This window comes from Epinephelus fuscoguttatus, linkage group LG14 (assembly GCF_011397635.1).
Source record: "Epinephelus fuscoguttatus linkage group LG14, E.fuscoguttatus.final_Chr_v1".
In the NCBI taxonomy this organism is placed as follows: domain Eukaryota; kingdom Metazoa; phylum Chordata; class Actinopteri; order Perciformes; family Serranidae; genus Epinephelus; species Epinephelus fuscoguttatus.
Window position 1 is genome coordinate 24,754,475 of NC_064765.1, and position 14,228 is coordinate 24,768,702.

Consider the following 14,228-nt stretch of genomic DNA (forward strand, 5'->3'; position numbering starts at 1 on the left):
ATATGTACAGCATATTGCACTACATAACAAATTGTCTTTACTTCCATATTATATCAACAACCAAAAAATATATATAAACACAAAAAAAATGAGTGCACAGTAGAGTCTCGAAAACACACAGTCAATGTTTACAAAAATGCTACATTTTCGCTGGGTCTCATTTCTTGGTATACAGAGAGTGTGTGATAATCAAGACTTCGTTGAAACTGAGCAGTTAAAGGCATATTCCAGGGTTTTTTAGAAATACATGTACACTTTATCTGTTCTTTAAAGAAGGGCAAATAGTCCGTAGGTATGAGCTCATGAGCCAAGTCAACCACAACCGCGAGTTATTTTGGTACGCTTGGTTGTGTTTATACACCACAATGAGATGTGCAAGGAATGTCGCAAGTTCATTTTTATATATAAAAAAATGCCCTTGATCTCATGGACTTCAAAAGGATCCTACTAGTATTAAAATTATTTTACAAGCAATGAACTGTCCTTATAAAAGCAGACCCTTTTTTTCTTAAGAAAATACATTTTAAAAAGTTAAGAAAGACCATGAAGAAGAAATGTTATTGTTAAAAAAAAAAACAAATTCAAAAACAAAAACCTTCCTCGCAAAAACTTCAAATTTATATAAAGTGGACTACAAAATTCAAGACACTGACGGTTTCCATAAAATACATGTCCCACTCTCGGGATCCTCGGCACTCACATATAACGTGATGAGTGCAGCTTGGGAACGTCATTCTAACAAAAGTATACAGGGCACAACGGTGGCTTGTTTCCCTTTCCAATAAATCAAACAGACCTACTTTGTCAATGCACAGATATACGTCTGACACATGGCAAGACGAGCCCAAGAGAACAATCCAGAGTATATACTATACATTAACACACAACAGATAAGGGACCCATGGGATCTACAGAAACAAAGTACTTTCCAGTGCATGTTGATTACAACACAATGATCAAGACTAGAGAATCGAACACATAAACAAACGCCCTGTGACTTAATATGAAGGCAACTTTTTTTCCTGTGTGTTTTGAGGCATGTCGAATGTCACGTGTATCATTAGCGATGGGTGGGATGGGTAATGACTCATTAATTACAAAGAAAAGGTCACATCCTGTTGGAAGGGTGAACTGCATCGAAGCAGCTGCTTGTCTAAACCACATTTTGTGAATCTAGCCATGATGACTGGTGAATCGGGTGGTGGAAGATAATGAAAAAGGTCTGAATTGGTTGGGGCCCTTCCCTGGAAAATCACAACCTTTTAAGTCAAATACTCCACCCAAAATCTATTTTTTGAGTATCAAACACCAATCCCCTGGGCTTGAAAGGTGAGGGCTGTTGTTTTCTTCTTCATGAAGGGCAGAAACTGTGGTCAGGGTGAATTCTTGTTGGTTACAATGGATTCTCGTTCTAATAAGATACATTTTGGATACATGAATGAGTGCACGACTTCCTCTACACAATACTGTCCTCAAAGGAGTCAAAACAATAGAGCCAAACAATAGTTTAGCATAGCAAGACCTACCTCCACAGTGCTGCGCCAGGAAGCACACATGATCAAAAAATGCTTTGGCTTGTTTGTATTTCTTTAAACCAATCACAATCGTCTAGGGCAGCACTTAGCCCAGTATGCAGTGACAGTGCTCTTGCAAAGTAGCGTCACAGGGGATACTTGTCTTAGTGGAACGTTTGCACGATGGGTGGCTAGTTCTTTCATTAAAATGGCTCCGCAAAAGGAAACAGTAACAGTCTAAAGTTGACAGTGTGATTCACGGTTTCCTGATAAAACTGACAAACATAATTTGATGAACGATGCCCTCGAGGTGAAGCCTGACTAGACCTTACTCTGGAGGAACTCACTGAACCCGATAAAACCACAGACACTGTTTGTGGCTCCGAACATTATTACAACAATATCACAGAAGCTTGTGTGAAGTGGAACAGATGGATACACTGGTGAAGTCACGCTCACTGGCGCATGCCGCTGCCAGGGTAAAAAGGATGCGGCAAATCGACTCCGACTGGCCATGTAAACAAACCGATTCAACACTGGACACTGCAAGATGGAGTCTGGGCTTTTCCTAAGTACACTCACAAGTGGTGTTACACGTTGTAGATCCAACGATAACAATTCTCTGAAAGAACAAAGCAGGCATCTTGATCAAAAGATGTCAATTTCAGTGTGTAGGTTGTTAGGTTGGAGGTTGTTGTTTCCCGTAGCCAAGGGGATTTTGAAAACAGTAACATGCAGATGGGGAAAGGGCGGAAGGGGGGTGAGGGGTGATTCCGGCCAATGACAAGCCTACAACCAAAGCCTAAATCCGGTGAGTCACACTAGCCAAACAATAGCCATGTGGGACATGTAACTGAAATGTGCAAACATGCCACCATTGAAATCCATTGTAACCAACATGAATTCAAACTGACCGTAGCTGTTGTTCTTCATAAAGGGCCAAACTTCACGTTTCTTGGAGCCTACAGGAGATGAGTGATACTACAAAAGTAGAGGGTTGGGTTGAGTACCACGGCAGGTACAGTGCAGACAACCTGCTCTGCACAGTCAAACAACTGAAGCGTGTACAAGTCCAAGACCAAGAAAAAAAAAAAGGAAAATAATAATTGCACACACGGGTGTATACAGTAGAAATGGGCAAATATACAAAATAAATAAGAAGGAGAAAAAAATAAATTACAAAGAAAAATGAACCGATGAACAATAGCCATGTAGTAAAGGAGCAGCACAAAGAGGAAGTCAAGAGCCAATGGTGAGACGGGGTGCTACAAGGACTGGCTCAGCGTTCAGGATCCGCAGGAAACTATAACCACAACCACATTCAGTGCACCTCACACGCCTACTACTACACGCTCAGAGGCCCCCGTCACCACCACAGTCAGCAAGTCTGCCTCAGACTCCTCAGTCAAACTGTACCTTTATGTGTGTGCTGAGAAATTGGCCGAGAGGATTTTTTTTCTAACTGATGTGAAAACGAGAGACAATACCTCGAGAGATTTCATCATGAAGAAATGGGTGACAAACACTGCTCTTCTTCTAACCATGTAACAGATTCTCAAGGTTACCAGTAGCCCACAAAGTCTGTCCCTGAGACATCTTAAAGAGAATGAGAGGAAACCCTATTTTGCAGTGATAAACTTGACACATTGTAAGGAGCAAGTAATTACAGACCCCTGATATGCACTGCTCCTTGGGTCCAAAAGTTGGCCTGGGTTCAGCAATGGAAAATATAACAAACAGCATCTTCAACAGTGTCTTTAAACATATTCATATTTCAACAATAATTACAGTCTTTTTCACTTTTGCCTTTTTGTCTGCTGAGTGGTTATATGTACTAAAAATGTCCCAAATCTGGATCTGAGCACCAAAGACAATACAAGATCACCCAACAGAATATAAAATGTTGTAAAACCCCGTAAAAGTAGCCTGAGACGATCTGTTTCACAGATTGATTATGAAGTATTGTTTGGTGTTCAGAACACACACAGGCTGAGAAAAAAAACAAACCAGGACAGAGACCTTTCAAAGGAGGCGCGTGGCTCTTTTGTAGCCTGAAACACCGGTACGTGAAATTTCCATAATCCAATCCAGATCCCAGACTGCGCTCAGCCAGGTCTCAACGTTTGATTATTTGTCTTGGACATAAGAGTGAATACATCTGAAATGTTGTTGTGGCAAGAAAAACAAGTCATAACTGAAAACCTTCATACAAGACAGAGGTTAGCATGGTGACAATCTGAACTCTCGAAGGGTGTACGTCTAGTGCAAACACAGTGGATCCACAGCTCCACTTCAAGGGCATGGAGGTCTGAAAACAATCACATGAAAAGAACAAAGAAAACACAGGGATAACTTGTAAATGTGGGAATGAATGTGGGAACAACTGAGGGAAGAGTATCTGGTGTTCTCGCTAAATTAAAGTCATAACAACAGACTTGACCAAATAGTTCTGTGACCATTTGGGTAAAGAATACTTAGACTTGCTCTGTATAATAATGTGCTTTACGCTAATGTTAGTGCCCAGGTGCTAGACCTACGGAGTCATGCAAAAGTCTGCACAGGTTTAATCCAAATATCTCTCCATGGATTGTTTAAAGCAGGCCTAATCAGTTGGCAAATCTCCGAACCGACCAGCACACATAAACCTGATGACAAAATAGTGTCTGGAATTAGCTACGTATGAGCCATCTCGCTTCAATGTGCATTACCAATCAGGTAGGATTAAAATTTGTCATTACCAGCGAAAAATAACATTTTAAAACCGGTAGACTGCTAAAAATGTCTGGCTCATCTACATTTCCTGGTTTTAAAATCTGACCCAAATGAATTTGTACTTTATTAGCCCTGCTTTACAGTGTCTTTCCTAGCCTTTCTTCAGTGTGCTACATCTCAGACAACATTCAGCCACCCAGCAGCTGTATTAAGTAATAGGCATTAGATCAATCAACATACCTCAAATAGTAATAATATGTAATATAATAGGGGAAGTTGCATAATCAGAACACTAACTGTAAAGGAATCAGTAACAGTAGCGATTGGTCATATATATGTTTGGGTGTAATTACAGCAAACTGCTTTTTTTCAAGTTTGGTTTCAGTGTCAATTATTCCAATTCCTAATATCAATATTAGCTGTTGTACACAGGTTTGTCTGACCAGTCGCCGACGTTCAGCACTGCAAACTCCACCCCGATACCTCCTGAGCCATCCAAATGTTCTGAGATGTAGCACGAGACTAAAGACGGTCTCATCTGGACACTTTGCAAAAGATATTTGGGTAATAAGTGACGCTGTGCAGACAATTTCATGTGCAGAAACTTTGTTCCTAATATTTTGCATGATACTGAGGGATTGTGTTCAAACGTAATACCATACCAAAGAAAATGGAGGAGTAAGAAAACACAAACAGGAAGCAAAATAAAGAAAATAAGAAAAGATAAACGTTCCATTGAGGTGAGGTGCAAAATGCTTTGTTCTGAGAAGTTGCCTCTTTGGAAATTAGTAAGTCAACTCGTCTGGTCACCTGGGAAACTTCAGAAAAGAAAAACCCTCACACCATGTTTCCTTTCATTTCCTAACCACCTCATGTTGCCTCATCTCAAAATTGCTCAATACTCATTCTGGCAGAAGACATTGAATAAGGCATTCCCAGGGTCTGTGGAGGTCATTTAAGATGGATACATGTTGAAGTGCAAAAAATGTAACCAGAACAATGTACTGTACAAAACTACTACACCACACGTATACCAAAATATGAACATTGTCCTGTAGAGGAATCTCGGAGCATCATGGCATCTTCTTGGAAAGAAAAAAACACACGACCTTGTATAAAAGTTGGTTGTCTCCGTCCCGCGGTGACCCTTTGTCTCCTCCCCCCCCCCCCAAATACCAGACCCGTGTTAGATTTGACAGTGCCATTAGGAGTCCAGTTCCTCAGAAGAATTGGGGAGATTCCCCCTCACCTCCGTCCTGCTCCACCTCCTCCAGCAATGAACCCCCTGTCAAACAGAAGGCTGAGCAGAGTTGCGGCCAGGTGCCACCACATCCGCCCCTGGTTCCTTTGGTTTCGATGATACTGAAGCAACAAATGAAGACAAAACAAACCAAAGTTAGTGCACTTGACTGAAACTCAATCACAAAATTCTCTTCTGAGTGTGAGCATTATTTTGTGTTGTCTGTGGTGTGTGCTGATTGACAGTGAACACAGGGAAAAGGGTCAACTGAGAAGAGGGTAAGACGTAACTAGACGCCGGAACGACACTGATATTTTGACAACAGTCTGCTTCTGTCCCCAACAATACTTATTAGAGAGGCCTCCCTTTGTGTGCGGGATCCCAACACAATCCGGGCTTCCCGACAGACATTCCAAACCATAAACACACTCATCATTTGGTCACACTTTTTCTAATCTCCCTGGCAGAGACCAGCAGCCTGTGGCTCAGGAGGAGACTCTCTCAGGTTTGCGAGCCAATTGGATTGTGTGCGATTAGGGGGATAATGCTATCTCTGCCATTGAGAGGCTGAGATAAGATAATTGCACCGAACGGGATTAGGGAGCTCTTGATGAGAGGCAGGGAGCTCTCTGGAAAAAAAAAACGATCTGCATGAGAGAGGTACAGTAGTCTAACAGCTCATCTGCGGACGAAAGGCAGACTCCAGCACGCCTGATAACGCTGCAGCTATTTTCAGACCATCGGAGCCGTAAAGCGAGGGAGACCTGAGATTACTTTTTTTTATGACAATGCACCAAAGTGTACTACCTCTTTCTTGGCAACACTCTACTATTGTTTACGAAAGCCACAGTATCTAAAGGCAGAGATTAGATACGCCATATTTACATGACCGTTAAGGTGGTGTCCAAACATTGACCCAGTTAGCGGCCAAGAACTGCCATTGTGATAAGCCTCTGGGTTTCTTTACTCTTATCAATTTGTGGTGAACATTGCAGGGTGTTGCATAAGCTTTGCCAGGTTCTAACCAGCATGTGTGTATGTTACCTACTGCTCTCTTTTTGTTCCAAAGAAAAATGGAGAGGTAAAAAAAAAAAAATCATGGCAAAGACTGCTGTGAGTCTTGATAAAAGCAGTTCTCTGTTGTAGGACATATCAAAATCTTGCCTGGGGGTATTATGATAAGGACATAATTCTAGCATTATGTTTGCTTCATATAAACACGGGCAGTATTTATGTGCAGCACAGAGTGGACGGATAGATAAATAACATGAGAGACTACAGCCAGATACAACTCTGGGATCAACAACAAGGGAGGCAGAACGTCTGCACGTGCTATTATATGTATATTGTATGTCAATATGTGTGATACTTAATGATGCTTAAAGTTTCAACATTGGATTGTAAAAGCTGCAGGAGTGAAACGAGTCACGCTACAAGGCTTGTGTATTTACTACAAGCTACATGAGAAGCCATTAATCTTTATAAACAGAAACAGAATGTTCTGTGACGGTGACCTTTTGCCCTCCGAGCTGAGAGAGAGGCACTGAGACAAACAGACAGAGAGGGAGAATGAGAAAAAGAGGTGTGCGCAGGCCTGCCGCAACTCAGTCATGACTCACGCCACCAACTGTCAAAATGAGACACGGGCTCTAAATTTAGCCAGTGAGAGAGTGGCAGAGTCTGGCCAGATGCTCGGTGTCGTCACTCTGACACTAGCCTGATGTGCTTTATCAGCGTCCCATGCGGGCTGTCTGTCAAGCCAGCTGCTCAGAAGCTCTGCCTTATCTCTTGAGCAAACAGGACAGCCTTAATAGCAAGACACTCTGGATTAGTCACATCAGGGAGGAGACGAGGAGAATACAAACAAAGAGCAGTGGTGCCGGATAATGAAGAGCGGCACAAATGGACATCGCTTTGGACAAACGTCATCACAGAACCGTGGATTTAAAGTGAATATCTAAAGCTTTGTATGTTTTTATTTCCAGAGCAACTCCCCTCTTCTACAAGTGCTGAAAGGCGAGAGTGTCGTGCCTTCACTGTAAGAGCGAAACACTGCGTCAGAAACACTGCGTGCGTGCGTGCAGGCACACACACTCCCAAACACACACAGGCGATATTCAAGCCTGCTTTCAACACCTCCTATCGAAAGCACCAGGAGTCGTCTCTCTTAAAAAAACATGGGGATGAAACCTAACTCTGCTCCTTGCCCGGTGCAGGCTGGAGCAGTCTTCCTGCCATTGTGACTGTCATTATTGCCTTGTCTCAAATGGCGGGCGGGCTAATGTCAGGCATCCTCTGGGGACCTCAGCGTCCCCTCCAGCCCTCTCTGACTGAGGAGCAATTTATCTGTCAGCATCCTCCAGCACTCCTCCGCTACCTAATCCCTCCTTTCGCCAGGGGCCACGGGCTGCCACGGAGAACACTCACAACCACATTGCTCCAAAATCCATCAAGAAGATGGCAGTCAAAGGCACTTGGATGGCTCAGGGACAAGTGTCTGCACTGAATAAGTGCAATCACCTACTGACAGAAGCAGACAAGAATGAAACCTGGCAAACAGCAACACTACCACTGAGTGAGAGTTTTTGTAGAGTGAGAGTTTTCGTACTGATTGTCAGACCGTGTGATAGTGAGAAGTGAGAGACGGCAAAATGCAGAAAAACAAGTATGGGTGTATTCATGCATGAGCATGTACACACACTCATGCACTGCACGATACAATTAATTGCACAACCAGAGCCAGAAATAGCAATTACAGAGGCTGCAATGGAATCACACATTCAAAACCACACATAAGTGTTTGGGTTGTAAAAAACATCCCTCTGCAACAGCCAGCCACAGACTCACACACGGTGGCAGAAATGTTCTTGTGCTCAAATTGAAGTGTCAACACTAGTTGCAAGTTAGCATTGTACATTCCCTTACTCTTCATGATACAGACTGAATTATTATTCTCTTAACTGCTCCTTATCTATCACAAGGTCAGTGAATGTGCGGCATGTCACTTGTAGCCTCAGGATATGACTTCACAGGGTTGTTCTCACTCTGACTGTCCTCTCTGCTGTTTACTCAACGAGCAAAAGGAGCACAAGCCACTTCCTCATCCCTTGACCCAGGCCTGCCACTGTTGTGCGTCAGTAGGTCCCACCCGCACAAACCATGCACGCATCGCAGCAACCCTCCTGTCTGACTGTCTGTCTGTGTACGGTTGCCAGTGTCACAATACATGAGTCATGCTGAGCGGCAGCGGGTATAAATAACTTGATAAGCGCATGAAAAAATCAGAAACTGTCTCGCACCTCAGAGTCTAAAGTAAAATAAGCATTAAATTATATGCAGGGCAGGGTCCCATTTCCCAGAAGGGTGGTTTTGAGACAACTGAAGATGGTTGTTACTTGATCATTTGAGGTTCATTTCCAAACCTTGCTCTCTCATATACATGCTTACACGGTCATTATGGAGCCCACCCCCTCCCCCCTCTCTATGGCTGTGTAGACCTCTTATTTTGGTGTCTCCTGTGGCCTCTCCTTGCCAAGGGAAGGGGCTGACTGGTGACTCCCTGGAACCACAGCTGTCCCCCTGGGGGCTCACGCGCTGAGCTTCGGGTTACAACATGTTTACCTTCTCCCGCCACTTCTGCTTTTTCCTGGACGCATCAGTATGTGAGGATGTGCGCGTTTAAATGTGCACGTGTGAATAAATGCACGTGTTAGACTGTTAGAAACTTGTGCAACAAGAGACTCTGCAAAAAATCTCCTGAAGGTTTGTGTATATTTTTTTTACACGTTAAAGCCAATGAAACAACTTCATGTCACGGTTGTGCAGGACTCTCACATAGAAGTAACTTTAAGCAGCACACTGACTCAGTGGACAGTGTCACCCTGACCACAGAGGCCAGGCATCCTCCATGCCACTTGCCTCCACAGCACACGGAGGAAACAGGAGAAAAGAGAGAGAAATAAACAGGAAGAGGAGGCAGGGGGAGGGCCTGGGGTTGGTGAGGTGGGGGGAAGGGTTGTCCTTGTTCAGCAATGTCTTTGGCTTGAGGGTAGGGAGGGGGGGGGGGCCTGAAACGCTAGGCTCTTTAAGTTCTGCATGTCCACGGTCTCTCCAAAACAAATATGGAGCAAACACAATACCAGAAAGCAAACTTTTGTCCCGACATAAATCTTTGTCAGATCAACATTGGATCCAAATATAATAAAAAACTGCGTGAATGATGTCGCTAATGTGGAGACTGCACTTTATACACACCCGTCTAACCTGGTACACACACACACACACACACACACACACACATACAAACACACAAACACAATGGTGTCTAGTTTGATGGCAGTGGAGTTAGGTTTAATCTGCAGCATGGCACTATTGTTAAACCAGCGGAAACAAAAGGTTGTGCTGATTAAAGATAAAAGCTATGAGGGTTGTCCATGTAAGAGCTACTGACGTATAAAAAAAAATAACTTGAGGAAAATTTAACATTAAGTTTCAGCTGACATTTGAGAATCAGTCCAGTCCACACTAAATAAATCACATTTAACTGAGCATACAGCTCCTGGTGATCCAAGGGGGCACACTGTGGTCGGAAATCATTGTGAAAATAAATAAAAGTCTCCTCCACCTTTAAATGGGTTCATGTGCAGTATGTGGTTTCTAAAGAGGCTTATTAGACAAATTCAATTTCCTCCTGCATAGGAAATAATGAGGTGTGAAATTCTTCATGACTGCTATGTTATAAAGGAGTGTTTGTGGTGTTTTTCTTATATGATTATAAGTATGATTTTAAGGGACTGTCTGATTTGTATAATATTCCTGCCTTTCTTGCATTTTAGTCCAAAGGCTCAGCTTGAGTGTTCTATCTAGATGCTATCCAAATAAAAGACTTAAGATTTGTTTGAATGCTAGAAGTCACAGGTAGCAATCTATTAAACAAATCTGAAAACTGTCAGAGGAATATTTATAACACCTACACCAGGACTGTCTGCACGCAACACTTCATGAAGGGAACTGAGGGCAGATTCTGTTACTGCTTGGGGTATTATTGATAAGATGCACTTGTTTACTGCCGTCAAACTAGAGACCAAGGAGTCTGTAATGAGTTTGTACAGTCAGCAGGACGCGCATTTCCTCCTCACCAGTTGTAGGTGTTCCCGGTGAAACTGGTCTCCTATCAGCTGGAGTTTCTGGCCAATGCAGGCCTCCACACTGCGGGCCACGGGCTGCTGCCGTGGTACCTGCTCCATCCCGTTTTGCTCCCCTTCACTTTCTTGCCGCCTGGATCCCTGATCCCCAATGAGCTCAAAGTGTGCCGGGAAGTGCAATCGAAAACCTGCGTTGCCTGTTGAGTGCCAAGGCTCAGACTTATTATTTTGTCAACAACCGTGTGTAATTTGAAGTACAGCAATGACACCGACAGGGTGTTTTGTTCACTGCAATAACATCTATGCCAATGATGTAACAGGTACAAAGAGCAGCCAAGTGTTGCTGAACATGTCTTTGACCAATCAGATTGCTTGGCTTTAACCACAACTTTCTTAGCTGTGTCTTTTTTGTAATCAGACGCTGAGTCATTTAAGTGCTTCGTAACACACTCACATGACACAGATCTGAGATCAGTCAGTTGTTATGGAGCTACTCTGGAATGGTTGCTTGTATATGGCACCAATGTAACTTTGTTCTCTGTGCTGCTGCTGCTCTCGCAGGTAAGCACTTCTGTCACGTCCTTTCAGTCACACTGCCAGTCTGGCGCCTTTTGAATAGCAAAGCAGCTGGGTACACTCCATACAGACCATAAAAGCCACTGTGATCACGACTATCAGGCGCCAGGGGTGAGATCAGTGCAGCAACATTGTTACCCATTTCTCACAGTAAGTCTCACATTATAGTTTCATGCTTCAGTTTTATAACACTGGTTATCACGCACAGGACACTGTTCCCTTTTTTTTTTTTTTTTAGTACGGTATGTCATCAGCCTCACCGTAGAAGAGTGGTCTGGGCTCCTCTGCGACGCCACAGGGCAGCATGCCGTTGTTCGGAGCCAGGGCAGGGCCAGGTGTCTGTGTGCCCCGGTCTTCACACTTTATCTCCCTGAATGTGGTGCGCCAGCAGTGGGGATCTGGCTCAAACACATCATCCTCCTCATCGTCCATACGGGGTCACTTTAAGATGAGCAACCTTAAAAAGAAACAGGGCAGAAAAGGAAATCTTACTGCTAGAGCTGACTGTAGAGCATTTGTCTTGCAGGGAGTACATAAATCAAAAGCATCCCAAGTTCCCATCACTAATGATGGTAACCTTGGACAGGCCCGCATTAGTCCTGATGAGATGATCTCAGACACATTCATTATGCGTTCATTCCTCCAAAGCATTCATTATTATTATAGACAACCTGTCTACTTCATAATGAGTGCCCTCAAATCAATAAAACCACACAGGACAAGTTGGGGAAGAGGAAAAAAGACGGCAAACGGTCTGCCTTCACTTGTGGTAAAGAGCTTAGTGCTTATTTAGACAAATGGCTCTGTTCATCTCAGTGATGAAACCACACAGTCCACTGCGGTCGGGAGACTCGAGTGAGCCCCAGTTTCATAGATGGGAGTTTGGCTGAGGAGGTCAAATGAGAGGTAGAAGCTCCATTGTCTGTACTAAGCAGCCTTGTGGACAGAGGCATGACTTCTTAAGTATCTGTCCCATGATTACTAACTTATACTTACAATAATCAGGTACTTTTACAGCGGACAATTGCAGTTATCAAAGGGCGTAGGTTCCATTTCAACATTGAGGGGGCCACATAAAAATACGGAAGCTTTGGGGGTCCTCCACCAAACTACTTTATAACATTCTGGTGATTTTTCTGCACTAATGTGTGACTTTCATGTATCAATTTAAGGTGCAAAATAAAAACCCTCTGGTACTTTCATGTTTTTTACGTGATCTACATATCAGGGGCACATGCCCCCCCCCCCCGAAAAAAATGAACACCTATGCAGGTATCAGTGATCTGTGCACACACAAATGTCATAACTGTACACAACCAATTACCTTGATGGCAGGAATAATAAAAATGCATGCTTACAAATCATTAAAGCTACTCTACAGCAGTGTGGCAAGACTCTGAAAGAGCACTTGGGAATCTCTCCAGCGTCAATGATGCACTGCACTCAACCCTGAATCTCACAATGGGTCAAAGAGTTATCAAAATATGGGTGAAATTCAAGTTGCCTCAAGCAGTTAACCCCCGAGTCACCATCGAGTTGTAATTCAGGGTTAGACTACTACCACACTTCCAAATTAGGGTCCACAGCAAAAGGGTAATGACAGTCTTTGAGGAAAATCCTAAGCCACTCTCCCTACCCTGGTCTGTCAGCTTGCCAGCTCCCTGAGAAAGAAGTTCTCATTTCTTCACCCAACATAAGCAGATTGGCCTGTCTGTCTCTAGCATGCCCAGACCTCACGATATACTGTGTGCGTTCACAATAAACCCTGTGTGTAAAACCACTTAATGCTTTGTTTTGACAAACACAGGGTAAGAACATGGAAGGCTCATGAAAAAAAAAGCCAAGGCTCAACTTCCAGATAGGTTGCTGTGTGTGCTGCTCTCCAGGCTGTGTGCTAGGTGTTTGTGTCAGACAGTGGCTCCCCCTGCTGCAGACAAAATAACCCTAACAAAGGGGAAGGAAGGAGGGAGAGTTGGGGGTGGAGGTGGTGGAGCAGCTCTGTTATTGACACAGTTTTCCTCCACTGGCACCAGAAGCCTCATATCACACCATTTCTCCATATGAGACAAGACCTCTAATAACAAATCGTCTCCGTCAACTTAAAGCGGTGCCAAAGTCTCGCGATATTTTGTCATAAAAATAAATGTAGTTATTCTACAAGCTAAGAGATGCACTTTCTAAACTTTATGACAAAATAAAATGTGTTGCAAACATACACGTGGAATGACGTAACAGAAAATAAAAATAAACTCTTAGCAAAAAAAAAAAAAAAAAATTAATTACACATTTAGTCGCGTATATTGTATTTAATCTATTGAGAAACCGGCTGTCACTTTTTAAAATACAGACTGAAACACGACAGACACTTGCCGCACAACAGCCCCACAGTCTGAAGTCCATTCACCGACTGAGCTCTGTAAACCGGGAAAGCCGGTGTTATTCAAACCTCCGCTGTATGACCGACATGAGTTTCACTAAATAACAGCCTACATGTCAGTCGGACTGCTTTGACGTTTCGCTACAGCACTAATGCACCCGCTAACTGTCGAAACCAATGTTATACAACTGTTTTAACAGCAGCCACACGTTGTTTGTTGCTTCTTCCTAAGGAGGCGGATGTTACTTAATGTTAGCGCTCGTGCCGACTCGCTGGTGTAAACCGAAGAAGGACATTTAAAGGTGTTTTTAAGGAGCTTACCTCAAAGATAGGCTTCGTCCTAAATGTTGTCTTCGACTCGGAGAAGCAGGACGACGGGTTCAATATCCTCCAAGTCAGGCGAGTTTACTCCGTCTCACCTCCACGGTTACTTCCATTCTGTGAGGAGAAAGGGAGCAGAGCGAGCCGAGTTCATTTCGCCGACGTCAGCTCCACAATGACTCCGCCACCGGGGCGTGGTGGCAAGAGTTAGTAAATAAACCCTCCCTAAAACACGCCAGGGTTTCTGCCGTCCGACTGTATACGCTTCGGCCGAGGCGGAGCGTGTCGCTTTGAGGGTGATTTACATTCAGCCGCTGCAGCCAATCGTCGAGTTTGTTGTTATC

The 14,228-nt window shown here is 43.7% G+C and overlaps 1 protein-coding gene across 1 annotated transcript; it reads right to left on the reverse strand.

The window, feature by feature from the left end:
• Positions 1-565: 565 nt before the first annotated feature.
• LOC125901018 (bcl-2-modifying factor-like) lies at positions 566-14,127 on the reverse strand. Its single transcript, XM_049596364.1, has 4 exons — positions 13,885-14,127; positions 11,447-11,643; positions 10,605-10,807; positions 566-5,588 (listed from the first exon to the last, which is right to left on the reverse strand). The coding sequence occupies exons 2-4, from the start codon at positions 11,616-11,618 to the stop codon at positions 5,472-5,474; spliced, it is 492 nt and encodes a 163-aa protein (XP_049452321.1). The 5' UTR covers positions 11,619-11,643; positions 13,885-14,127; the 3' UTR covers positions 566-5,471.
• Between the last annotated feature and the right edge of the window lie 101 nt (positions 14,128-14,228).

Excerpts from the sequence above, each read along its gene's own strand:
- LOC125901018 (XM_049596364.1), bottom strand. The coding sequence starts at position 11,618 with ATGGACGATGAGGAGGATGATGTGTTTGAGCCAGATCCCCACTGCTGG. Across the intron at positions 10,808-11,446 it reads GCCCAGACCACTCTTCTACG|GCAACGCAGGTTTTCGATTG; the intron begins GTGAGGCTGATG and ends GGCACTCAACAG. Across the intron at positions 5,589-10,604 it reads ACCGGGAACACCTACAACTG|TATCATCGAAACCAAAGGAA; the intron begins GTGAGGAGGAAA and ends TTGTTGCTTCAG.